General features: G+C 40.3%; 1 protein-coding gene across 9 annotated transcripts in view; it reads left to right on the top strand.

Annotated features, from left to right (window-relative positions):
- PHF20 (PHD finger protein 20) overlaps nucleotides 1-26,376 on the top strand; it is a 67,755-nt gene that overhangs the window by 29,413 nt on the left and 11,966 nt on the right. For 6 of the 9 annotated variants that reach the window (XM_021417062.1, XM_021417058.1, XM_021417059.1 and 3 more), the window contains exons 12-17: nucleotides 6,096-6,374; nucleotides 13,742-13,924; nucleotides 16,886-16,984; nucleotides 17,949-18,110; nucleotides 18,905-19,074; nucleotides 24,274-24,373. In XM_021417062.1, the coding sequence (XP_021272737.1) occupies nucleotides 6,096-6,374; nucleotides 13,742-13,924; nucleotides 16,886-16,984; nucleotides 17,949-18,110; nucleotides 18,905-19,074; nucleotides 24,274-24,373 (993 nt within the window). The remainder of the gene's footprint in view (nucleotides 1-6,095; nucleotides 6,375-13,741; nucleotides 13,925-16,885; nucleotides 16,985-17,948; nucleotides 18,111-18,904; nucleotides 19,075-24,273; nucleotides 24,374-26,376) is intronic. The other 3 variants (XM_021417065.1, XM_021417063.1, XM_021417066.1) reach the window with 3 other exon arrangements.

Below are 26,376 nucleotides of genomic sequence, written 5' to 3'. Positions count from 1 at the left end.
TCATGTCGATGTGATTCAGGTGGTGTGAACAAATAGTGAGCTGACTTTATTGGATGCAAGAAGCAAGGCTGTGATAACATAACTTCTGGTCCCCTAAGTATCCAAAGCCTCCAGTATTGCTTATACGCTTGATATAGCACTTGAGTGAGCTGGATTCTAGTCTGATCAAGAGTACGTGCGCATGCTGAATTTTGGCCCAAGGTTCAGGACTGGTGGTGATGCCTGAAAACACCTTTCTGAATGGGATTTTTGTTCTGGTTAATTAAAGCCATCCCACTTAATGTTAGAAGCACCAGGAATGTGCACGGGAGGATGTCAAAACGTGGAAATTGAGTGTTTTTATTGGAGAAACTTACTAAGGGCATAAAGACTATTACCATAAGCTGCTGTAAAAGAAAAACAAATAACCTAGGTTTCTATTTTTAGCTAACTGTTAAAGTGGTATTAAAGTGGTTTGTAGATAAAATAGTTTTAAATTCCCTGGATCCTGTTATGGATAGATCTTCTGTTGTTAAAAAGTAGAGTTGTGCTTCCATTGTTGCTGGTTGGGGCTCGCTTTTGGCATGGTGTTGGCACACTGCACTGCAGGTGACCTGCCTGGTGGGGGGGACAGAAGTGCTTTGGGTTTCTCCTCGTGTGAGCAGCAGCACGGCAGAGATGTGTTGTGGGATCTAAAAACATCTCAGAAAACTTCCAGTGGCTCCCTGCGTGTTCTGGAGAGCTGCTGAAGAACTTGCTGCCCTGAAAATAACTAGTGTTGGGGGCTGATGGCTGGGTTAGCTTACCGTGCTGGATGATGACTGAGGAGCAAGAGAGACATCTCCCCAAATACTAATAGTTGAATGTCAAGCTGTTATGTTCTCAGACTGGCAACTGTGTTCAAGAGATGTGGGGCTTGGAAAGGAAGCGTGTTGTCGGAACAGCTGATGCACTTCGGGGGGGGGGGAGGGGAACCACAAAACCAAGTATCTCAAGCATGGTTCCCACAAAATAAAGTGTGGGAATTTAGGTGAAGGATAATTTAGAATAGTGCAACCTTATAACTCTGTACTGTTTGTAGCCTTCAGCTCTTGATTGGAGTTTGGGAACTGATTCTCTTCCTCTGAGAAAATACTACAAAACAAAATGAATAACTTCAATGTGTGGTGTTAGTGCTGTTTTTGCATGGGTGAGTGACAGACCTTACCTGCTGTAACATACATGGTGTGTGGGAAGAGCAAGGTTGTTATCAGCAGTTCTTGAGGGTAAAAACACTATTTAGGAGACTTTGCCCCTTCACTGGTCAGCAGAGGATTCACGATAGATTATAGTAATTCCAATCACTTAAACAGCAGATACAGTTTGGAGTGTTTATCTGCTTATGTTTTAAAAGGTAATGTGTTCTAGCAGGGCAGCATGGCATCATTGCCAGAACTGAAGTTCCTTCTTAAGACTTTTCCTCAAAATCCTGATTAAGTTAATTATGTGTGGTAAGGGATAAAAATCCTCTTCAGCTGGTTTTTGGCTCCCCTGCTGTTTAGGGACCAGAACTGGTGACTTAGGATTTAGTGGAATCAAGTCATGCCTCAAGTAAGGGGCCAAGAGCATGTTGGTAAGTTCTTACAGCCAGGTAATGTGCTGTTTCATGTATCTGAAAACAGGCTTAGAGACACACTGCAGTTATTGGTGTGGCTTTACTCTTGCAAACTGCTGTGACTTCTGAGGTGAGCTGCCTTTGCTTTCCACAGAACTGCTATCATGTTTGTGTTTCCCAGAATTTAAGATGCCTTTTTATTTGCATGGACATGCATCAAGGATTTGATTTGCCTTGTACTTACTGTGTGGTTTTCTAATTTTGTCTATTTTGGCTTTGGGTTTCAGTTACAGAGAAGCTGAAAATACTTGTGTCCAGTTTGAGAGAGCAGCTGTGTATCCTGCAGCTTACCTAGGCGGGCTCTACTCCTCCAGGGTTGTCTAAGAGTCACCATGTTAAGCCTGAATAAGTAGTTTGCATAGAAGGCCATCCCACATTAGTGACCTAAACTTGCTTACAGATATACACTGATCTGGAAACAATAATTGTTAAACCTGTCCAAGTGCAAGTAAAGCCTTTAAGGCCACCTTGCTGCTCTGCCTTCTGTCGAGATTGGCATAGAGTACACCAGGCACCTGCAAATTCTGGTGCATTGTAGGCATCCATCCCTATTTTTATTGTAACTAATTTAGTGCCAGCATAGGGAGGATGCGTCAAGTGGAGGATCATATGAAATACTGTCTTCTTGCAATGTCAAAAAAATGTTTGGGGCTCAAAAATGAGAACTGTGTGTAAGTGTAATGAGTTGTGATTATTAACGCTTTGTGTTTAATACACGCAGCTTCTGTTTTATATGCTTTCTGTAGTTGAGTGGTTTCTGGATGTACTGGAGGTGCCCAAATGCTTTTTCCTGTTTCAAGTAGGTTGAGAAGCAATTAGGCAAGATGGGTTTTTGTTTCACAATTGAGGTCTTGGAAGACCAGTTTTTGGGAAAACCGGAAGAAGTGCAGTTTGAGCACTGTGATGGTGAGCTGAAGGAAGGCAAATGAAGACTTCAGAAGGAAGTTAGCCTGCTGGTGCAGGGATCCGAAGCACGGTGTAAACAGTGGCGGCTGGGTGAGGTGTGAGGTTGTAATTAAGATGTAGACTGATGTGGGACTAGATGCATTTCCAAAGAGCCTCCAGAGTGGTTCGTGTGATTGTGAGGCTGACTGCACTGAACTGACAATGTGAAACTTCACAGGCCAGCTTCACCTTTCTATAAACAGATGGAAATGCCAGAAGTGAGTTTTCTCATTACTATACAGAATCCCTAGTTAAGTGGTGCAGTTACCTACAGAATAGGTAAATTTTATGCCCACAGTTCAAGAAAGGTAATGGTAACAAACTGAAGAATCTTGAAAATGACAGGTGGAAGCATTGGAGGCTGTGTTCTAGAGAGACGTGATCTGTTTAGTTGAACAGCAGGTGAGGAAATAGTTTGATCTCAGTATTTCTTGGGAGAGCGGGAGGTAGAAACTAGAAGTCTTGTCAGTTGAAAATGAAGTTGTTCCCGAAGAGCTGATGGCTAGAAACTGCAGCAAGGCAGACTTTGAAGCAGGAGGAAGGTGTTAAGAATTCAGTGTACTGGTGGCATTCTGGGGTGGATCACCAGTGCCTTGCAGAAGGTTCCCCAGGACTGGCAGACCTTAAATCAAGGTGCTGTGCTGCTGCCAAGCATCGCCGTCTCAGCTGGAGTCAATTAAAACAGGGGATTTGAGGGAGTGGGAAGAGCAGGCATGGCTAGGGGATTCAGAAGCTTCTATATGCTGACATTTTACTGTAAACTTACTGTTAAATTTGGTCTTAACTGGAAGTTCGTGTCCTATGGATAGTGCAACACAATGAGAGATGGGGTAGGCTGCTACACTGAATGCTGAATGTATGTTTTTGTCTCTTCAGTGAAAGTTAAGAGACTGTTGTTTGACCTTGAGTTTATGTGATCAGTAGTGTAGCAGTAGAATGCTAGGTAAGGATTTTTAGTTTTGGTTATAAGCTTGAAAGAAATAGTGAGTGGGAGTTCTGTAAGATTTCTTGGTACTCAGAAAACTTGATACATTCAGTTTCCTCACCAAGCCCCTCTGGAAGGACAACTACCTGAAAATCTGATGCCAATAAAGCAAAACTGTGATTCTTCCTATAGAAACTAGTTTTAGTGCCATGTTCCATGAGCAGAAAATGTAAATGTGAGTAAGGATGGAAGTTTCTCCCCCTTACGTGTTAGTGTAATGAGAGAGCTTCGGCTGGCATTTAGCTGGGAGCATGGGCTCTCCCAAGGCCCTCCTGGGTGGCAGTCGTGCATCAGCTTCAGACTGTTCCCTGGCAGCAGGAATTCTACTGTCTTTATTTGTAAAGGAGGAACATGCCCCCAAATGTGGAGGCAGTGGTAATAATTGGAGCTCTGTTTTGAACTTTTTGTGATTGTCTGTGCTTTCTGTTCCTCTAAATAGGTTCCTTTTGCACGTTGCAATGAACTTTTCCTCTTCTTCCTTCCCCCTCCCCCATGTGTTTGGTATCTCCTTGTTGCCACACTTCAGTTGATATAATCCTGTGCTCCTCTTCTAACTTGTAGCTAATCATTTAGAAGCTGTTCCTTGTGTCTGCTCAAGAATTTGTCTATTTCAATGAAAGGAAAGTGCTCCAAGCTTGAGTAAAGAGCTCCTCACAGAGCTTCATCATGACACGGTGTAATGGCTTCCCTTGTCACCTTCATAATCCTTGCTGAATAAATCCTTGGGCCCCACTGCCCCTTTCTGCTGTAGTTAACTAACATGAAGATGGGGAAACTTAAGTTGAAGGAAGTTATCTTTCGTTGTCCTGAGTGCTGGCTTTTAGCCTTGCAGCCATGAGAACCTTTCTGCATTTGCTCTCGCTAAATCCACCAGCCATTCCATGAACTGGTCCTGAGGTGCTTTATTCTTTAAGAATGCAACTTCTGATGGTGTGCAGTGTATTCAGATTGTGGCCCTGGCAAACTGTCTTTCTGCTAGCCAGTTGTCCGTGTTTGTTCCTACTTTACTACTCTCATTGCTTGAAGCAATTTCTCTGTCAGGCAGGGTGTTCTTAACACAGCAGTGCCAAAGTTTTTTCCCTTTCTCCTTGCTGTTCTCCTTGGGAAGTACCTGAAAACAGTGTTTTAATTTTTACTATTTTCTTCTTTCTTTTAACCAATCTAACGTGCACATGAGTCTCTTACTCCTTCCCTGTCTATCAGATTCCATAGTACCATTAGCTGTTTTTCTCTATGAATGACTTCAAGCTTTGTTTCTTTTTTCATAAGATAACTGAGTACACTTCAGATGCCGCTTTCTAGGATGCTTTTACGTAACCTCTATGTCTGTAGTGCAGTAGAATTCACCATTTTTGTTGCTGCCTGCTAAAAAAAACTTCTAAACAAGCTGTGCTGTGTTCCTGTATCCAAACCGTGCCGATGCTATCTTTAGCCCTCCCATTCAGTCCATTACTGCGTATGTGTGCTTGTAGAAAGCCTTTACTGCTCTTGTTTCTATTTGTAATATTTCGGATCCTCTTGTGCTCTGTTTTCGGCTACTTCTAATGTGATGTGTTAGTTTTCATTAACATACTGTGTGTCTTCGAGTTGCACTACTGTTGCTCGGGCTGGGTGATAACTTTTAATGCTTCTTCCTTCTTAATCCTATTAGTTTAGTAGTATGTGTAAATATGGAAATGTTTTAGTGCTGGCAGAACAAATGGAAAAAGTATATTTGGAAACTGTTCTGTAAGGATAACAGCTCCTGTCATACTACTGCATTGTCCTCTAGCTGTGGTTCTGATTTGATGCAATGCGTGTACTAGCGATGAATAATTACTCGGATTGTTTCTATCCGTGTTTCCAAATTTCTACCTCTTCTGTATTTATCAGATACAGATTTTGGTGACAATGTTTCTTCTGTGTAGTCCTTCATAAAAGCATGAGATAAGTTTCTGAAATGCTGGAAGAAGGAGTAGGAACTTCTGTCTTTCATTGCTACTTAAACCTCAGTGTGTTTCCGTTGTACTTGAATAACGTCCTTGTGACATGCTGATTGCTGTTCCGTTGTGCTTGGAAGTAATCAGACTTGGAAGGTCAGACAAGGCATCCAGCAAGGAGGCAGCAGGAGAGCTGTAAGCAAAGAAGCATAAGTGTTTTCCTTGGAAAATGCTTTCGCCAATGATGTGAACAGCTAAATAATACGCTTGATAGAACATTATTTCAGTCAGAACACTGAAGATTAGCAATCTCTTTGTAATCCTGTCTTGTATCTGTAGTAGCACTATACACAGTGCTATTAGCAGCTGGGCGAAGGAGTTGAGTAACTTGCTCACAAAAGTACTAGCACTGTGATAAATGAGTTTAGGAGCACAGTAAGGGCAAGTTTTCTCTTAATCTTAACAGCTGACAGCCTAAAAATTTTATTTGTAGCATTTCACAGCTAACTTGTTTGAATGCATGCTCATTTCTTAACTTTTTTTTTTAATCTAGGAAGCCATTTGTTAAATATAGCAAATGCATGGGGGGATTTTATCTGTTTTGTTCTTACAGTAACAAAACCTTTTAGGAGATCAGATTTTCTTGCATCAAAAAAAGCTGCAACTGTTGATCAAGATCACAAGTTTAAATGCAAGTTCGAGGACTGTTCAAAATCATTCCGCAAAGCCAAGTTATTGCATTATCACATGAAATATTTTCATGGAGTGGACAAGTCTGCAGAATCGCAGCAGAACCCGGTAAAAAGATACATTCAAACCAGAGCTTCTTTGGCTTCTGAGAAAGCTAATCAAGAAAGGTCAAAAAGAGGACGGATCGCAGCTGGTTCATTGTGTAAGTATCTTGCTGATTTTTTTTTTTTTTTCCCCTTTAACAGCACCAAGCAGGACAGGGTGGAAATCAATTTTCTCTTGGGCTGAAGGAGCCTCCTTAGGGCTCCAGCTTGCATATTTCTTTGTGGAGAAGCATAATGATATCTCTAAACATTCAGTTTTAGAGAAGATAAAACCGAAGAAATTGCCTCATCTGGAAACGTAGATCAAGCTCTATAATGAGGTGACTGTGCAGCTTGTCTTATTTCTTTGTAACCGCTTACTCAAGTATTAAATCTGTTCCTTTTTCAACACTACAATCTCTTGAGTTTCTGGTCCTTTTTTCTTTCTGTTTGTGTTAAATGCCTAACTAATATTGCTGGAAGACTACTTTTGTCATTTCTTGTAGTAAGGTAGCAGTCTGGATAACTCAGTTTCTCTTATTTCTCACTTTACTCTTTACGTTTCACAGTCCTATCACAAAAATATACGTTACTAATATGCTAGGATAGAAGTCTGCTGGCAGTTTTGCTGGACCTGTGAAAGAAATCCTAGTATTTAACAAGTGCAGTTGCTACAGCTGTTCTTGAAAGATACTCCTGCGCCTGGCAGGTAGAGGAAAGGGAAAACCTCAGTGGCTAGGGAAGAAAATCAGAACTCTTCTTCAGTTATAACTGCTTTGAGGTCTTCAGAATTACATTTTCTTCTTCACTGTTCCATTTTCTGAAGTTCTTTGTTCCTGGTGTGCTGGATACATCAGAGTGACAGTTATGGTGTACCTGTGTACTGGTGTTAGTGCTGTTAATGGGTCCAGACTCTTCTCATGGGCTGGTTTTGCTTTGTCCTAGATCCATTAGAATTGCCATCTTCATCTTCTGACTGAGCCTGTCTTATAAAAATCCAGCTTTCTCTTTGCTGAATTCTCTGGTCCTTATAAATGTTGCTATACTTCCCTTATAAATTTATATCTTTCATTGGTATTCTGTATAATTAAGAATTTCAAAATCTGACAAATTGTTCCCTGAGTTACCAGTGCAGTATATACCAGAATATATCATACTTTACATAGTTTCATGCCTGCTTTTCCTAATGTGTCCAGGAAACATTTTTTCATTTGAGATGCTACTGCTTACTCCTAACAAAATAGTGTAGCTAAACTTACTGCTACTACATGTAAACTACTTTACCCCAGATGCTTCTGTAATTTCAAATAATGCAAAGGCGTAAGATTTAATTACTTACAGGGAAAGAAAAGCTGCCTCTGTTAGAGTGTGCCAGCTTGTGTTTATTACTTTGAATGCAGCTTACGTGTAATTTCACTGCCTGCAGAAACAGAGCTGGAACACGAGCTCTCAGTGGAGAACAGCTGCTAATGCTGCACTCTGATCGGAACTGGCTTCTTGTGTGGTGGGAGATTTTTTCATAGCAGATTTTTGTTCTGATCTTCCAGATCTGTGCAACTAGTTCCGTTTAAAAAGTAGTTCTCCTGTGATTGTCTTGAATGAACTGACTTGTAGCTCAAGATTTTGACTCTTTTATTACTCCTTTCCTCAAATTATATCCTGTTGATATGAAGCCGTCATCTTGGCAGCTCTGGAAGTAATTCTTTATAGCATTACTTCTTTACGTGAAGTCTCCAGTCCTTTATTTCCTCAATGGGGAGTGGATACTTGTAACCCGTATGTGTGGCTCATAGCATATCCCTGCAAGTAGCTCCTTGGCTGCGCTGACAGTGGTTGAACAGTGAATCAAGGTGTGGAATGTGTAGAATTTCCTACTCACTATCAAAGACTGCTGTTATGGAAACACAAAGCTTTTCCTTGATGAGGAAAAGGGATGTCATTATACTTCATTTGTGTTATAATGTGTCTGATTATTAAGTAGTGTTTGTTTTTTAGTTGAACTTTTTCTTAATTCTTGTAATTCTTCCTGTACCACTAATTCTAAAATAGAGTTAATGGGACTTATGAACTCACGCTGTTGCATTTTGTGTTCTCTTTTTGCGAGCATCATTTCTGTTATTAATTGCCTGACTAGGAAGACCATGCTGTGGGAGGGAAGAAGGAACAAATTTGATCCTAATTTCTTTACACTGAAGTGGAGACTCTGAAATTTCAGCATTTGAACTATTGTAAATTGTACAATTGGGAACTGGCTTCAAAAGATTAATGTGGCTAGAAAGATTGATGTGGAAATATTTGTCCTGTCTGTCTACTGCCTTAAGGAGGAGCTTACCTTGGCAGTGCCAAATTTGATAGATACCTCTCTCAATTTTGTAGTGGCTTTTCATAGTATCGTAGAATATCCTGAGTCGGAAGGGACCCACAGGGATCACTGAGTCCAGCTCCATTCAGTGGAAGCAGAAGAACCTACCCCTGCTTAGCTGGTATTTTAGATTTCCCTTGTCTGATCCGAATGATGCAGACTTGAATGGCTCCTGGATACTTCTAGGCAATACCTCTTTTCTTTAATTTATCAGGAAATACAAGATCATTATGATGAAAACTCTTCTCCGGTGCCAGTGCTGTAATACTTAACTCCATGAGGATTGCTACTTTTTGGTCTTTCTTGAAAGAGCTGTTCTCTGCAGACAATGAGGCAGTTGGTTTTGTGTCTCCCTGGCTTATAGGAGCTGCAGGCATTTCTACCCTTAAATATTAAGTCACACCTCTGCAGGTGTGATATAGAAACAGATGCAACTCTTTAGTTTAGAGGAAAATCAGGATCTGTACAAAGTACACTGTTGCATGAGCTTTAAAGAAGATTTTTGGGCAAGGCTGCAGATTGCTTCTTAAAGTCTGTCTTACAAGAAAGTTGCCTTAGATGTTTGATAGTTCAAGTTGAGACGTTCTCTCGAATTTGACACCTTCAAATTGAATGTTGTATATTATGTGCTTAAAATTTTTGGCAGTTACTTGGTGATGGTCATTGCTATAATGAAATAAAGGAGTGGAACTATTTTCTGTGTTCGTATACTTTAATGTTAAAGTACTTTTTCTCTTTGTAGTCATGATTCTTTATCTGCAAAATCACCGACACTTCATTATTGATAAAGTATGTCCTCTCCTACCATAATTTGCACCCTACAAACATTTGATGTAAATTGCTCTCTCTGAAGATGCCAGCTTTCTTCAGGTCTGTCTGGCCATCCTGTTATCTGTGAAGTATCCACACAACGTTTTTATGAAGGCTTGTTGTGTCCTGACTTGGACCACTCTAAGGGATTTGGAGGCTCAACAGAACTTACTTCTACCCTCATGCCAGGGAGTGTTGAATGATTTTTCTGAAACCTGCAAGTCAACTTGTGGCAGACTTCCATGTTTGAACAGCTGATGGGCCTCACGTCAGATGTGAACAAGTAGGGCAAGTCGCATACAAGGAAATGCCACTGAAACCTTCACGGAGTTGGCTGCAGCACTCATAGTACTCTTATTAAGCACTTAATGCTGACAGGCTTCATACTGCCCTCAGCCTGACTGCTGCACTGGCAGGGACTTCCCCAGATGGTGAATACCCTTACCCTAATGTTCCCAAGACACAGCTCAGCTCTGCAGAGGAGTCTTGCTGTAAGTGAGGTTAGAACCAATTTGAAGAATTCAACATTCACCTTATATCACAAGGCTGTGTTTTTGGGGTGTGGGCATATAAGGAGCCTTAGTCTGGCAAGTTGCTACCAGTATTGGCCCTGCTGTTCTCCTTGCCATGAGGAACAAAAGAAACCAGAGCACCTGCAATTTGTATTTCAGGGATTTTCTGTGGAAAAATCCTGCTCGGGAGTCCTTTAGAGATGCTTGCAGGGAAAAAAGCATGCACTTTGTCAGTGGGCTTGAATTTTTGTATGTGCCCACACTGTTAGAAAAGCATCGTGAGTGTCTTGATGTGGAGAATACATACCAAAAGGGTTTTGTCTTTTGTCTTTGCATTAGTGATGAGACCATAATCACGCAGAGGGAACAGGGAGGCAAGGTCGCTTTACTGGCTTGAACTTAGCGGTTCCTTAGCAGAGGACACCGGACACTGTTAGCGTGTGGCCCAATGGCACGCAGCTCGGTGCTGCTTTGGCAGTGGGTGCCCCTTTGCTTGGTGGAAGAATGTGCATGGATATCCTACAGATGCAGGGTGTATCATTGTCAGAGGCGGTGAGGAGCTGTGTTAACAGCCTCTGTGTTCTGCAGAATTGCTGGTCAGCCTGTGGCTGATCTCAAGGTACTACGTGTGGTTTGTGGACTGTGTGGCAAATTCCTTAGGTGTAAGTCAAGATAAGAGGCATTCTGTTCTTGAAAATATGAAGGATATTCTCAGCACGTGATTTCATGGCCGTTGATGATGAATACTGTACAACAGACATCACGTGGAGTTAAATCCCTTTGTTTCCTGTAGAGGTTGAATCATCTTCATAACTGGGACCTGCCATCTGTGTTCCATTGGACAGAAGGCAATTGCCTGTCTTTGAGTTTTGACGTGTTCAGGTGCAAGTTCTTCTTAAGGCTCTATCTGGCTAGTCCCTGTGGCTTCTGTTTGGCTGGGATGGTTGAGCATTGTTCTGCGTTTTACTGCAGCTTACAGTACAGACTTTGTTGCTTGGTAACCTCAGTAGGGAGCAGGGACAAGTACTCGACAGGGAAGTTAGTTACAGCAGTAACAAGGTACAGGCTGTAAATGAGGTGTGTTGTGTGCTCTCTTAGCTTTTCTTGAAACTGCATCAGGATTTCGGTGACAGAGAGAAGACAGAGTAGGAAGCGTCCTAGGAGAGTGAAGGTTGGGTTGGGGAGCAAGGAGTACGAAAGGCACAGCACACTGCAGGTAGTGATGAACAATGCCTGAGGTTGGGGAACATACAGACTTTGCTGCCATGTTCTTAAATAAAATTAGTTGTGGTCATTAAGGTTGCTTTTCATTATTTTGGGAGCTAATTTAGAAACTGACCTGCTTCACAGCTGTATTTGAAAGTGTTCTGAGAGGAGAAAAGACTCTACCATCAGAAGACTTTAGAAATTTAGGTCTGTGTGGTGTGAGTTTAATCTTTACGCTTCCAAAACAAAAAAATATTTCCAAATGTAGTGTATTTGATAACTATTTTTTGAAGAAAGACACCTGGAGTATGATAGAGTACCTTGGGACTCTTCCAAAAGACTGTCACTGGTGGCTGAGAATATTACAGAAATAGATTAACCTGTGTGCGTTGTAAAAGATGCAACGTGTTCTTAAACGCAAAATTTTCTTAAACTTTCATTCATAGAAAGCTAAAAAACCTCATGGATGTGAAATAGGCTTTTGTTCCACCGAGAGGCTGTGTACATAGCTGTAAGCCTGCAAGAAGCCTTTTGGAGAACTGGTGAGATCAAGGTGGCTGTAGCGTTCTTTGAATGATAGTTGATGAAATAGAATTGGACTGTTGGGAGAGGAGAGAATTAGGAGGCCTAAATCAAGGCTGTCTGCCTTGTGTAGATATTTTTGTAGTGGGATTTTTGTTTTTAAGTTCTGTGAGATGCTATGCTATAAATAATTCTGGATTTTAAAGCAGGTAGAATGGTAGATAATCAGCAACACTTATCTGACTTGTTTACATATCTTGTCACCATGTACTGACACATCTTGCCTTGTGGAATGCTAGCTAGGACACTGATGTTCCCAGACATTTTAGGAAGTACCTTAATCTTGTTGGTTTTGTTTTTTTGCTACGGTGTACCATGGGAAAAGGCTTTTCCTCCTGGAATGGTTGTCCTGTTCAATCTGCTAATTGTGAAAGTCCCCAAAAGTGATTACAGTTAGTGACAAGTCCTACAAAAATAGAGATGTATTTTACTACAACAAACATTCCTGCAGGAGGAGTAGTTGGCCCTGTTGAAAATGTAAAGTCATACATGTTGCTTTGTATCTCACCGAGGTGTATTTTCTGGTTTAAACAGTTCTTTGTAGGGGGCAAAAAAAAAAGCTTTTTTTTATGGTCTTGCAGCTCTTTTGGTTTCAGTAAGCACCCAGGGAAAGGCAGCAGTGAGTTGCCAGACTGGATGAAAGCCGCCTTTATCCTGGTCTCATGTAGGAAACTTGAGCTTTTTGTATCTTTTCTGTGTTCTCATGTGGCTGATGTAAAGCACTATGGCAAATGACTAAAAGGTAATCAGCAAGTAACTAAAATTATTATGAACTGCTCCTTTTTACTCTTCTTCTTCCTGAAGTTCTAATGCAACTTCACTATGGAAGACCTGGTAGAAAACCATCTGATGGCCTCATTGCTGGATTTCGAGTTCCTTTGGTCTGAAGGGGTCCACTTCATCCTGAAAGGGTCAGAACAAAATGGCTTTAATATGCCGCATTTTAGTTTTCAACTTGAAATGCTGGTCAGGCCAGAGCACTTGATTCCACATCCCCTTAGTATGCTGACTTGGGCTCCATCTTCAGGTACTGCTGAGTTACTTAGAGGCTTCCAAGCGTGAAATCTGTTAACATGTATGTCTTCAGACATGAAGGAAGATGCCTTTAGTATTCAATGAACTTTTAAGATACTTACTATGATAGAATCATACATGCTTGACAAAAATCAGCATTCTCTCAGCTTGGCTACTGGATCTGATTGACCAAGAGACTTCATTTCATACTCCAAAGTTTTGAGGTACTTGTCTTTTTTTATTCTGGCTGCCCTACATGTCATGCAGCCGTAGCTTTTATCAGCTTCAGCTGTCATCTTCTGTGTCCAAGAGTCCTTCAGTAGAAAGAGTTGCTAGCTGTTTACTGCCTCAAGGTACTTGTCAGATGAGAAGCATGTAACTTGACTTAAATAGTGAATAGAATTGCAGATGAAGTTATGTCTGTCTATTTCATGATTTCATGAATTTTGGGTAGCTATTCTGTGTTCTTACATTTCTCTCCTGGCTGAAACATTTGTTTTTTGGTGGTATGTACTTTAAAACTGCACTTCCTCAGATGCACGGAGCTTCTGCGCCTCTTCTATCTGCTGTTACAAAGCATGCTTGAGAGCAGGCTGTGGTTCCTTTATTTACATCAACAGGAGCTCATGTCTTCTCTCTTAAAAGAAACTGTCATCTAACTGTATCATTGCTGAACTGAACTGTTTCTCTTCCCATCTTCCTTCAGTGCCACAATATTTCTGAAAGAAAAAAGCTTTAGGGAATGCATTTACATCCACTGTTTCTTTGTGTTTTCTTTTTTGTTTAAAAAAGAAAGTGACAACAAAAAACATTGCAGGTTTTAGTCTTTAAATCAGCTTCTGCTTAAAAGCTCGTGTCACATTGCTGGAACTGCATTGAGCAGTGCTTCTCTTCGAAGATGCTCTGTAGGGACAGCCAGGACTGCTGCTGGGGAGATAGAGTTCCATTTTGAAAGTATTAAAGATTTAAAGTTTGGACCTCATCTTTATTCTCTTTGTAGATGCTCCTCTACATGTAGCCCTAAGGAGTACCTCGTATAGAGGTGAAAAAATAGAAAAGAGAAGAACGTCTACTGCTGTAAATGCATTAAATAGTCACCGATACTCTGTTAGAGAGCAAAGCAAGGAGAACCACATAGTGAGATCGCTCCGGAAACCTCAAGAGAAACAAAGAGGTGAAAATGGTATGCGGTTCTAGTTTAAAATGAACTCTCACAAGCACTGTTAGGAACTGATGATATGAATAGAAAGCACTTTGTATACCGTCTTCTAAACCATTAATTTTTTGTGTGTGCAATGTGAATTATAAGCAGTATTTTTCACCATTTCTTTGTCGTGGCTTCAAATGAAGAATCAATACAGTGAAACTCAGACATCTTTTTGCTGTACTCATCCTTTTGCTGTGCTCATTGGGTTTAAATGTTCCTGGTTATGGTGTGTAACATTTTTAATGTGTAAAAAGTGCAGAAATATTTGAAAATGAGTGAGAATATTTTCATGGCTGTTTGCTTATTTGATAGAAACCTTTGGTTGTCCAGAGCGTTATATATTTTAAGCAGTCTTGAACTTCTAGAGATACATGACCTTAAGAAAAAATAATTCTTTAAAACTTACCTAGTCTATCATAATTTTTCTGATATAGATACCTTTTGATATTTTCTAATAGTCTGTATTCTGTGCTATGGAAAAATCTCTAGATGGTATCTCTTCACCTCTGTTCAGTGGTATGATGCGAGCCCTGTTTATCATTAGGATAATGAGCTATAATGCATGTGGATAACAGCCATACAGATGGATGAAAATAATTTCCTGCATACCGCCAGATTTCATACAGCACCATTTTCTTTCAGATTTATAGTGACAATTTGAGCCACTGTGGTGAGAAAGACGTAAAAGTCTGTGCATAGTCTACTTCATTTGTAATAGATCTTAATTCAGAAAAACATTAGTCTTGTTCTGATTCAGTAGGAAGTTTCTTATTTGAGAGTACAGCCTGTAGAGTTTAGCTTAACCTTTCACTGGGGTGTTGGTGGGGTGTGAGTGAGGGCTCATCCTGATCCTCATTAGTCTTTCTACCACTCAAGGAAATGAATTGGGCTTAAGGTTTTTTTATGCTTTTAGCAAAAATTCCTTTTAAAAAAAATGTGATTGTGATGAATTTGTATGGCTGTGTAATACAGTTTGTATTTCGTTTTGGTCTTGCAAATCCGTGAGGCTGCTCCTAACTAGCTGGGTAGCTGCCTCATTGGTCACGTTCCAGTGAGAGTTGGTTAGAGTTGTGCATGCTTGCAAGAAATGACTTGGGACAGAATACAAAAATATTTGGATCTTTTCAGTTTTTTTTGAAGACCATACTGGCTATTTCAAGGGGAATGAGCATGAGACTGAGGAGCGTTGTTTTTGTCATGCTTACAACTGATGTGTTAAGTGATTGAAGAAGCATACCTTGCCCTTTATGTGCCGTAAAACAGATGAGATGGTCCAACCACATGGTCTTCCATTTCCAAGTGGAAGGATGCAGAACGTTTGTTACTGTGTTGACCTCAGTTATTGTCTTTTTGCCTTTTTCCTGGAAGAATAAAATGATGAGACTTGCATCCCTGCATCTGAGCGGGGAGAAGGAAATGGTCCCCAAAGACTCCTGAGCCCTGGAAAAATAGGAGGGATGAGGACAAAGGGAAGTCAGGTGTAGCTAGAAGCTTTATGTTGGGACATACGTAAGAACTTCTTCATCTAGTTCCCCCTCTTTAAACGGTGACAGAAGGGAGATCAAGTTTGTTTTCTGCTCTGCCGAACCTCTTTTCTCAGAGATCTGCGTGGCAGGCTGCTGTCTGTGGCTGCTGGCACTTTAACAACCCTCATTAATAACATGACAACAAGGAACATGAGCAGCAAAGTTACAGGTGGTATGTAAGGCCTGAAAGGAAGGGGAGATAAAAAAAAAAAAAAAGAAGGCTCTTAAGGAGCTGATGATGGTTTCTCTCCTGCATGTTCGTCACAGCTGGTAATCACCCAGATGTCACTGAGGATTCTGGTCCTCATGGTGGGCTGCTCGTGCCACGACAACATAGCCTCACATTGCGAGTTAGGGAAGTTACTATCAACGTATTGTAGGAGGTTCAGGTAATACACTGGTGGTGTTCTGCGTCTTGAGTGTGGATCTTACATGTTTTGCATAGGAGAGCATTTCTGACAGTAGAGTGTCTTTAGCTGCTTATTGTGGTAGCAATAATCAGTACATGAAATAGCTTTCTGGATGGGGTGGTGAGCAGCCTGATGGCTGAGTGCTCTGAGCAGAGCCTTTGTGAGATGTCAGGTATCCTCTCACAACGCACTGTACGGTTGCAGCTCGTAGTCTTGGTGGTGTCAGGATAACTAATTTAAGGAACTATGCAAGTATCTAGAAATTCTGCTGCAGAGGACTAAATTTGAAAGACAGAAGTTAGAAGCAAGTGACAGGAAATAGCACAGGCTTGTGCGTATTGCCTGGCAGCAGTTACCTCCAGCAAAGGCTCTGGAGACATGCTTTGTGGATGGACTTGATTAAAAGCTATCACCTAATCATTCAAAAAACTATTTTTTATTCCCATAAAAATAAGGTGTGCTGCAGATGGTTCAGTTGGCTATACCTCCTGTTCTTTCACTGTTACTGAATAGCAGATATAGCCAACTGAATCTGTTGTTACTGGTTTTTCTATGGAAGCCCAGTGTTTGAGGAACTAGAGTTCAGAAAGAGGAGGGTTGAGTTTTTGTTCTTAGGTCAGACTTCTGTCACAATGTGACTGAAAAGTTCAGCAGTAAGATTTTCATTTAGAAATTTGAATTGTTTAGAAAAGGGATATAGCAAATGCCCCAATAATTTGAGAGCTCAGCCTTCCTACCTAATTCATAAATGGTGCATTGGTGTTTGGTTGGTTTCTCCTGTGTGCTTTTGTAACTTAGTTATGGGAGAATCACCCTAGGACTTCAAACAGACCAGTTATGGGGGCTGGTAATTTTTACAAGTAAGCTTTGTGCTGTTTTTTTTTTTCTAGTGAACCAGCCATGGTTAACTGAATAAACTGTGGAGGACTTTTATAAAATTAGTGAATAGAATAGGTGTTTATATATCTTTAAAATTAAATTGGATTGTTGTCTGATTTCAGCTGCTAAAGAACATGAGAAGAACAAAGAAAGAAAACCCAAGGACTATGGAAGGTCCAAGGCAAAGAAGAAGAAAAAAAAGAAAAAGAGGACTAAGCCTGGTAAAACTTTTTTTTTTCTGTAGAGGAAAATAGCTTTGTTATCTTCTTTTGCCTGTTAACCAGTTCCATGCTCTTTAGAGAAGGCATTGCAGATAAGACTGTCTCCTTCATTTAGCAATTCTGATTTTGTGTCATTAAGAAATAATTAAGATCAAACAGCAGTTGGCAAGATGATTTATTTCCTGATTGAGGTGCATCATTAATGCTGCATGACAGCTGATAGCGCTTATCATGGCACAGAGTCAGTCTAAGTCTGGCCTTTCGTTATTCAGTGTTCTTGTATGCAAGTTCCACCCAGTTAAAGAAGGTGCAAGTCTCCTTGATTCGCTATTGAGTTCCCCTTGTACCAGACACTGGCAGTATATGAGATAGTTGTAAGTCTTCCGTTCAAATGATGGGATTTGGAAATGCTGATGGGTCCTCCTTTTTTCTACTGTTAACCTTATGACTGCTTAAATCTGCTCATCTTCAGAGGTTCTGATAATGAGCTGTGTTAAATCTGTCACATTCTAACTTTTCTTGGACAAGCTGTTGTGAGATAGAAGGGGGAGAGAACTGCAGGTAGACTGACTAGATTGTACTGAAATAGTTTTATTTTCTTTTTATACAGTGTCCACAAATATGAGGTATTCTACAAATCCTCATTTGTGAACTTGCACAATAACTTTATATATAAGCATGCCAACAAACTGTTTGTTCCTTTTTCCTTGGGTTTTTGAAATGTAGCTGGAAGCGTGTTGGCTTCTGAAGCCTCCCTCAAGCTTTCTAAGAGGACCCTGATGCATGTACCAGATGAGTTGGGGTACCTGTGCTGGCTAGTTGTATTCTTGGGTGCTGTGCCTTAGCTTGTGCAGTCTGTTGGTTTGCCATTTCAGTGTACAAAAAATGCAGTGTGTCATATTTCTAAGAGTTTGGAGCAACACTAAGATCATTTAATAATTTAATAATACTTAAAATTTTACAGAGTACTCTGGTAGCGAAGAAAATGCAGATATTTCACAGGAACTTTCTCCTGAAAAATCAGTTGTCACAAAAAGTATTTCTTCAAATAAATCCTCTGCCCAGCCAAGCACACTGCTGCAGTGCTCCGAGTCTGGACACCACCGAGGAAAATCAAAGACAAATGGTAAAATGACTCTTTGGCTGTTCTCACACAGAACTGTGTATTTCCTTTGCCCAACCTGACCAAGCTGAGCCTAGTTTGGTTGCCGGAGCTAGATGTTGGTGCCTTTGCTGTTTGCTTTGTCTTTATTTCCTCAGAAGTTTTAAGGGTATGTTCCTCTTGTGATGGGAATTTTGCACCTTTTTGCAGCTCCTTATGAACTCTATCATAAGTGTTCAATAATTAAATCTGCTATTTTTTCAAAGGTTTCCTTCAAAGTAATAATTAATTCAGAGTTAAAAATAGAAGCTTTGCAAGTTGTGTGGTATGTGTATTGTGCTTGGGATACCACTGGCTGTGGTTATGTATTACGCTGTATCTGTACAACTGTAAGCTTTTCTGATGGCTTTCTGAACTACATAGTGAAAAGAAGCTCTTGAGTAGACCTTTATCGGTGCCTTCATAATATTCATAAACAGAGCTCTAAAACTGTGGCTGCTGCGTGCCTGCTTTCATGATCTTTTAGTGTCTTGGTATTTGCTGTTACAAATTAGTATAGTAAACAAGACATATTTTTCTCCTACTACTCTTAAGGCTCAGGAATTGCTATGCTTAACCTGTTCTGAACAAGCTATTAATGACAGTATAAAACTTCATTGTGTCATAACAGTTTATAAACAATTTTGATGCTCCTTGAGTTAAAAAAAAAAAATGAACTGACGCATTTAGAAATGCCCATCTACATATCCAGGGTTGTATGGGAGTTTTTTGACCTTTCTGCAACTACCTGGTATTTTATCTGGTTATTTTTTGCATAGAGGAAGACACCATGAGTGAGTCGTCTATGGACAGCTTGCTTTGGAGTGATGATGACTGCAGTCAGGATGTTGATGTAACCACAAATCCTGATGAAGAAGCTGAAGAAAGTGACTTTGAGATTGTTCGGTGTATTTGTGAAGTAAAAGAAGAAAATGACTTCATGATTCAGGTAAACGTTCAGGTTTTGTTATTGAGGAAAGTGGTTAAGGAGGGGGAAATCTGTGAAAGTCGTTAGTGGTTGGTTTGTCACTTATTGGGGTTTTGTGTTTGTGTTTCGTTTTTTAAAAAAAAAAAATGCAAATCTACAAGGAAAAAAAAATGACAAAAAACCCTGGAACACTTCCTAGTTTTAGAGAATATTCATTTGAAATTAGTGGAGTGGAGCTTTTTTGGAAGCAGAATCGCATTCTTCCATTCAACAGCGTTCTCTGTAGTTCCTAATCTGCATAAAGCCACCGTTGTACTCTTTGTTAACTGCGTGTACAGAAAACTTGCCAGCCAGAACAGTGTCTGTTATCTGCCCACTTAACACTGGTGATTAAAGGTCTCTTTGAAACTGCCCTCTCTGTTTACTTTTACTTAGTCATTCTACTCAGTTGCTATTCATTTTAATCAAAGAAGTTGTTTTTGGTATGTATTTGACTTTGACTTCTTTTGCTCTAGTTTATTTTTCTACTGCTTCTCATGTGAGCCTCCTTCCATAAGGAGTCTTAAGGGTCTCCTTCCATAAGTCCTCTTAAGCCTTAGAAGATGCAGGGGGAAAAAGGAAAAAAAAAAACACGCAGGGACTTGGCATGTCATGCTCTTGAATGAGCTTTTCATAGTTGCCCTTCTGAAGAAATGAGCTTTGTTCTAGGAAGCTTCCATCCTTTTTTTTTTCTTGTGGTGGGACCTCAGTTCTAAGTGACAGTAGTGAGATTGGCAGGTGGGCTCGCTGCAGATTTTAAGGTAATTATTAGATTATTTTGAAGTGGTTATTTATTTTTGAAAGAGTGTGACATGGCAGTGTCTGGATCATGTACTTTTGGGGATTGCCTAGTTGTTTCTGTAGGTCTTGTCATACATACAAGCCCAAAAGTGCTTCTGTAGGATTGGTGGCAGGAGAGCTTTTTATCTCACAAAAGCAATGACAGCAATGTTTCACAGAGCATTGTGAGTGGTTTATCAGTGTGTTAACATCATTGGATGAGATTGCATCTAATGTATGCTTGACAGGGAAATACAGTGTTTTGTAGCCATTTAAACCAGGTGCTCCCTAAAGCATCAGCTCTTCAATTCTTGGTTTTCCAGGTGGATGGTTCAGATATTCTGCCAGCAGTGTGGAAGGGCTGTTGGAGAATTGTCCTGGGAGCAGCAGTTGACATTCTTAGGCTCTGCCTGACAGAGTAACAAAGCTTGCACTGTTCTCTTCACAACTGTGCAAATCCTTGGTGTTGTTTCCAAAGCTCATTTGTATCCTTGAAGACAGGCTGACTTCTGAGCCAGGTTTATTTACTGTAATCATAACGTTACTGGAAGTTATAGGTGGGGCTAAAAATTCTTTATATGGCAAGTGAAGCCCAATCTGCACATTTTGTATTCACTTCCCCAGGCATCCTGTTGTTAATTTTTGTGAGGTTTAACTCCATGTGGTGGGGCCTGTTCCTGGGGTAGCTGTTAGCATATTGCTGTGAGCTGAGTTTTTGCTGTTTGGAACTAAGAGGAACAGAGTAGCCTCTGCTTATTTCTGGTGGCCCTCATTGCTTGAGCGGAGGCAGAAACCTGGTAAGGGAAGTGGGAGTGCCCTGCTTGGGTTAGTTTAAGTGTGAATAATCCTTGGCTTCTGCAGGAGGTCTATAGAAACACCTGTTCTGCCCTGGATGTCAGCAGCCTTTTCTCCAATTTTCTTAATGCAGCTGGGCTTGAGTTTTGTCCTCAGCAGTCAAGCTTAACAATTAACTTGACTGAGTGCTTTTCTTTGGTCTTAGTGTTTAATAGATGAGTTGCTCAAGAAGATGCAGCACCTTTCTTGTAATGCATAGTTCATTCTGATGTACAGTTTGCATTAGCATTGGATCCTGATGCAGGCTGAGATGTGCCTTCTGCCCTGGGTGGGAAGGGAGTGGTGATGGGCTCAAAATGAATGAGTGACATCTGGGAGTAGAGGAGTAAAAGGAGCCAGAAAGTTGTTGGCCCTAACAGGAGGCTGGCTGCTTTCAGAGGAGATGGCTCTATGAAATACGGGAAGGCAGAGGCTAGAATGAGATTTTTTGGCAAAAGTAGTCTCAGTGCTGGTCTACAACTGGGGAATGCAGAGAAACGTTAGCTAGCTCAGAATGTAGTTGAAGCATAGCTTCCTTGTGAGGTGATGCGAGCTGCTGCTTATATCAGTCTTCTAGGCTTAAGTAATTGGATGTTTTTTTAATACATTACAGAAGTTTTATTATTTTTTTAAAACAAAAACAACACATGCTGTGTAATAAGAGAACTATTAGGAAGGCAGGTTATTTTCTCAGAATAAGAGATGCGGATGGGCAGTGTGGCAAGTGCCCGCATTAGTTAGAGGGATGGAAGCAATAGCCAGTGGGGAGCAAGGAGATGTTAATGAGGTTTTTGCAAGGTGTAGGGTTAGGCATACAGATAACCTAAGCTACTGAGTGCTGTGCCTTCCATACCTTTTGGTCAGCCTCTAGTTTTTGGGAAAATGGTTTGAACTGTATGGCCTTTAATTGTTGGTGCAGAAATATCTGGGTTAGCTCTTCAATTGCAGGATGTTAATGTAAGGCAAAGATCCTCTCTTATACAGCTATGGAACTATGATGAGGGGAACTCATTTTCAGCTTTTCAGAGGTGTAGTGCTGAGAATACACAGGAGGTCAAAGGAAAATGTCTGTTATTGTGGATTCGTGAGGAGGAAAGATTTTCTTCCCTCTTTCCTATGTAGGCTTTGATACTTGAAAATTCTGTTTTGGAAGTGTTTGCCCTAAAAGAGCTTGCATTTGGACTTCTCTTCCCGAAGATGCGTGATTTCATTCAGTGGGTTTGTAGAAGACTGTTGTCTTTGTGCTTTTTTCTGTTGAGGTGTTTCTTCTGTCCTTGCTTACTTTGCAGAGACCTCACTGAAGAACACTGGTGTTTGGAGCACTTGCTTGAGCACGTGCATGTATACCAGACTGCTTTGACTTGAGAGCAAAATTAGGAAGTGGAACACTTGATCAATGCATGTGACTGGAGGTTCAGTCCTCTCGTGATGCATGTGTAGTGTCCCCTTGCAAGAAGGATGATTGCAAGTCATTTTCCCTTTGAACTGAGCTCATTTTCATGAATGTACCCAATTAAGAGTTAATGAAGAAAAATGTTAATGACAGGCAGCACTTTTTATTTGTCCTGAAGGAATGGGGAATCTTAACATTTGATCGGATTTCACCCAGCTAAGCTGAGTCAGTTCCATTTATCTCTTTAAGCTTATAGTAAAGCTCCTGATAAGTTCAGCATAAGATAATTTACAAAACACTCTTCCCATATCTTGAACTTGGTTTACATTGTCTCAAGCAACTTGTATGTAAAGATTGATTGTTACACTAGGGCACAGGAATAGATTTTGCATTTAAAGTAAGTACCTTGTTTCAGGTAATAGCTGTTTTAATTTATTGATCACTATGATTTCATTCTAGTCTCCATAACCTTGTAAGGAGGTAGTAGTTTTGCTGCTTTGCATTCTGTTGCTTTGGAAAGCACAGGACTATATTTTTAAGATACTTCTTGGGCCAAAAAAGAAGTCCAGATAAAATGACATCGTCCCTTCTCTTTGTTTTTTTTACCTAAACATCAGTGAACTTGTATGTGTATAACGTAGAGAATTGTGTGGCTCAGTTTCAGTGTCTTCGGAGGTGATGGATGTAAATGGAATCAGGATATTGTTCTGGAAGCTGAAAAGCTGCTTTAAATGCATATTCCATTGGGCAGGTATTTCATTGCCTGGTTTACAGGGTGTAATTGTGATCAAGTCCTGGAGCTCCCTTCTCATTTTGCAGCATGCAGGCTGGTGTTCTTTGTCTGTTTACTTTTTAGGACATCTGGCTCCCCTACGTATCTTACTTCTTTGTGAACAGGGGATGGTTTCTGAACCTTCCCTGAAAACATCTTACTGCTTTAGAACCCCTTTTCCTTTTTGTAAGGCCAAACACTATTAGTCCCATTTTTCAGAAGTCTGCTTCTCGCTGTCAGTTTCCTATGCTTCCGTTTCCTCCATGCTTAGTTAAAGCAAGTGACGTATGTGGAAGCTGGTGGTGCCTTCTCATCTCTCCTGGCTGGAGGAAACGCAGCGGATGAGGAGAAGGGCGTTCATTAGGTGTTGGCCAACACAAACTGAGGTGCTTATCAAGCGGGTGTTTTGCAGGTCGGTGAGGAGCATCTCAGATTGCTTGTGCTTGCCATTTCTTCACTTTAGCTCATTTGAAAACCTTTGCCAGTGTTTTCCTGGTCTTTGCATTAACCTTTTGGCTAGTTCTCCATGATGTAAAGATTACGATCTACAGTTTCACTGCTGATAGAAAGAGGAACTCTAAATGAACACCACGCAGTTTGAAATTAAAATTGACTTAATGTTCTTATGTGCGGTTTTGTCCCATGTTCTGCTGGCCTTTAGGCTGCAGTTTGGGCTGCTTGTCAAGGCCAGAGGGGGAAAAGAAAGAGGCAGAAGCAGAATGTGTGGATGTAGTTGTTCCTGCCCTTGAACTGCGGATGTAAGTACAGGGATTATATGTTAAGTAGTATAAGTGCACTAAAAAGTAGTGCCAAAGCATACTCAGTGTTTTCCAGTAAGGATAAACATCAAAAAGTTCTTAAGAACTTTTAATACTTTTCTTCTCTATAAATAGAAGTACCTTTGTGGAAATTGATAAAATGCTAGAGGTACAGTGAAGCATAGGGTTGGCTAGTTCCGTACATCATGAGCATCTCTGATTTTGCAGTTAAGTATGTTAATTTATTGTCTGAGGGTGAAAAATTTAAATTAGAAAACTTTGTATATTTTTATAAAGCTTGATTTTATATTGCTTGCTCTCCTTGATAACGTGTGTGTGCATCTCATGAAAGGTTTTCGTCTCCAAAGGAAACATTTTGGCACTTCTCAGGATCTCTGCTTTGACTGCATAATTTGTCCCTTCTCCATAAATTCATGTGAAAAACGTGGGGAGGATTGTAATATCATTGCAGTCTGATTCCTTAATGTATTGGTTTGAAGCTGCAAGGGAAGGGGCATTGATATACTTTGTTTTAACATGTTTAGATGATGCATCTCTTAATTGAGCATCTCTTAATTGAGGTAAATATACTGAGCTCCTATAGGCTTCATTTCTGTTGATGTGCACTTCTTGATTTTAAACAGTGTGAAGAGTGTCTGTGCTGGCAGCATGGAGTCTGTATGGGTTTACTGGAAGATAATGTACCTGAGAAATATACCTGCTATATTTGCCAAGATCCTCCAGGTACAGAACTTTTAAAGTTACACAACCTTCTTATGTATGTAGTAACTATTAGTTTATATACTTCTGTTGCAAAGATTAAACTTTTTTTTCGCTTCACTAGCTGTGTCTCTTTAGTAATCAAATTCAACTTTCTGGATCTGTAAGTGAACTCATGTGAATGCACGAGTCAGTGTTGTGGAATTACAGCTGGACAGGAATGGAAATCAACGTTTAACTGTGGCCATCTGTGTCACATTTGTCAGTAATAAGAATTTAAGTTGATTCTACTGCCTGACTACAGAAAACGAATTTAAAAACACTCAGGAGAATTCAGTAAAGACTCCTTATGATTAAAATGTAGACACATCCTAAGGGACATGACTGCAGCTTTCTTCCAGTGAGGCCAGGCTTATGTGCTGATTAAAACAAACCAACAAGTGGTGCTCTGGTTCTCAGCCTCTGCGATGTCCTCAGCTTATTTGGAAGAGGCATAGCTATAAATATAAACAGAAGTTATCATGGGTAGTACAGTCAGAGTTGATTAAGCCGTGCATTTTCTACTCTTAAACACGAGGCTGGATAGTTGAAAATGTCTCAGCTCATCTTATGCAGCAGATAAAAACTGCGCTTCTGACATGGGTTGTTTCTGGCTTCCTTCTGTGTGTTATAAAACTTTGCTGAGTGTGGAAATGGATGAGGCTTGTGTCCATGCTTATATGATGAGATGCCTGGGATATCAGCCTGCGTCATCACAAGGCCTTCTTGGCTTATGTCAGGGGTGTCCAACCTTTTGGCTTGCCTGGGCTGTGTTGAGTGAATAGTCTTGGGCTGTATACAAAATATATACTATAGTTAATGTATATAAATAAAAAAAAGTTTTGTTACTTACAGTTAATTAAAATATCAAAAAGAAGGCAAAACTGTATGACTAGTGAGTTGGACACATAGTTTACATGCTTATTTGCATTGTGATTACTGCTTTTCTTGGCAACCACTCGCTCCTCAGTTGTTAAATTGTTGACTTGTGGCTAAGCATAGTTTGTGCACTAACACTGTTTGTATTCATGGCAAAGAAAAGACTGCTTACATACAGTTATCTTAGTCAAATAATTCATCATCTTTAAGGTTGTATTTATTATAATTATTAATACAGTATTTTGCACCCACGACTTGAACCACTTATTTTCAAGATAGTTTACTTTGGATTTAGTTTTGAACCCAGCTGAGGTGCACGTGCAAGCTGAAGTTGTGCCATCACACTTGAACTTTATCAGAATGCTTTCCAGTGAAAACTGATTACAACTAACATTTCATTCGCTTAACTAGTTTAATTACTTCTATTTTTTTTTCCACTTTGAAGATCCTGAAACTTTTATTTTTTGTTTGGACTGGATTTCCAAGACAGGTAAAATTTTTATCCAGCATTTTGACTGCAAACTACAAAGTGGCTTCTCAATTTCACTGAACCTTTCCTTAGCTTGAAATGAGCTAAAATAGAATTTATGAACTGCAAAAAGCTATGCCCAATTTTAAAAGCATATTATTGGGCAAATGCCTCATTTAGGAACTTCCCCTGTTTAGTTCTGGGACTCGTTACAGCACCATATTGTCAGAAGTAAAAGCACGCTTAGTATAATTATGCCTAAAATCATAGCTGTCATTTTGGACTTTTTTGAGCCAGATAGGATTTGTAAGTGATTTGTGTTCAGATAACATTTGCCCGTTTCAACATAATCAAGATATTGCTTGTTATATGACAGATGCTTTTAAGTAATAGGAAGCATACATTATTAGAAATCTCGTTAGTGCATTCACACAGGAAGAGAGAGAACTTTGTGTCCACGAGTATACCTTCAAATAAATGATGCCATGAATAGGCTTTAGTTGGATTGAATCATAGGATGGCTTGGGTTGGAAGGGACCTTAAAGACCATTGAGCTTCAGCCCCTCTGCTGTGGGCTGGCTGCCCAGGATGCCATCCAGCCTGGCCTTGAAAGCCCCCAGGGATGCAGCACCCACACTGT

This window comes from Numida meleagris, chromosome 19 (assembly GCF_002078875.1).
Source record: "Numida meleagris isolate 19003 breed g44 Domestic line chromosome 19, NumMel1.0, whole genome shotgun sequence".
NCBI classification, from domain to species: Eukaryota; Metazoa; Chordata; class Aves; order Galliformes; family Numididae; genus Numida; species Numida meleagris.
This window is presented reverse-complemented; position numbering and strand designations above follow the sequence as displayed.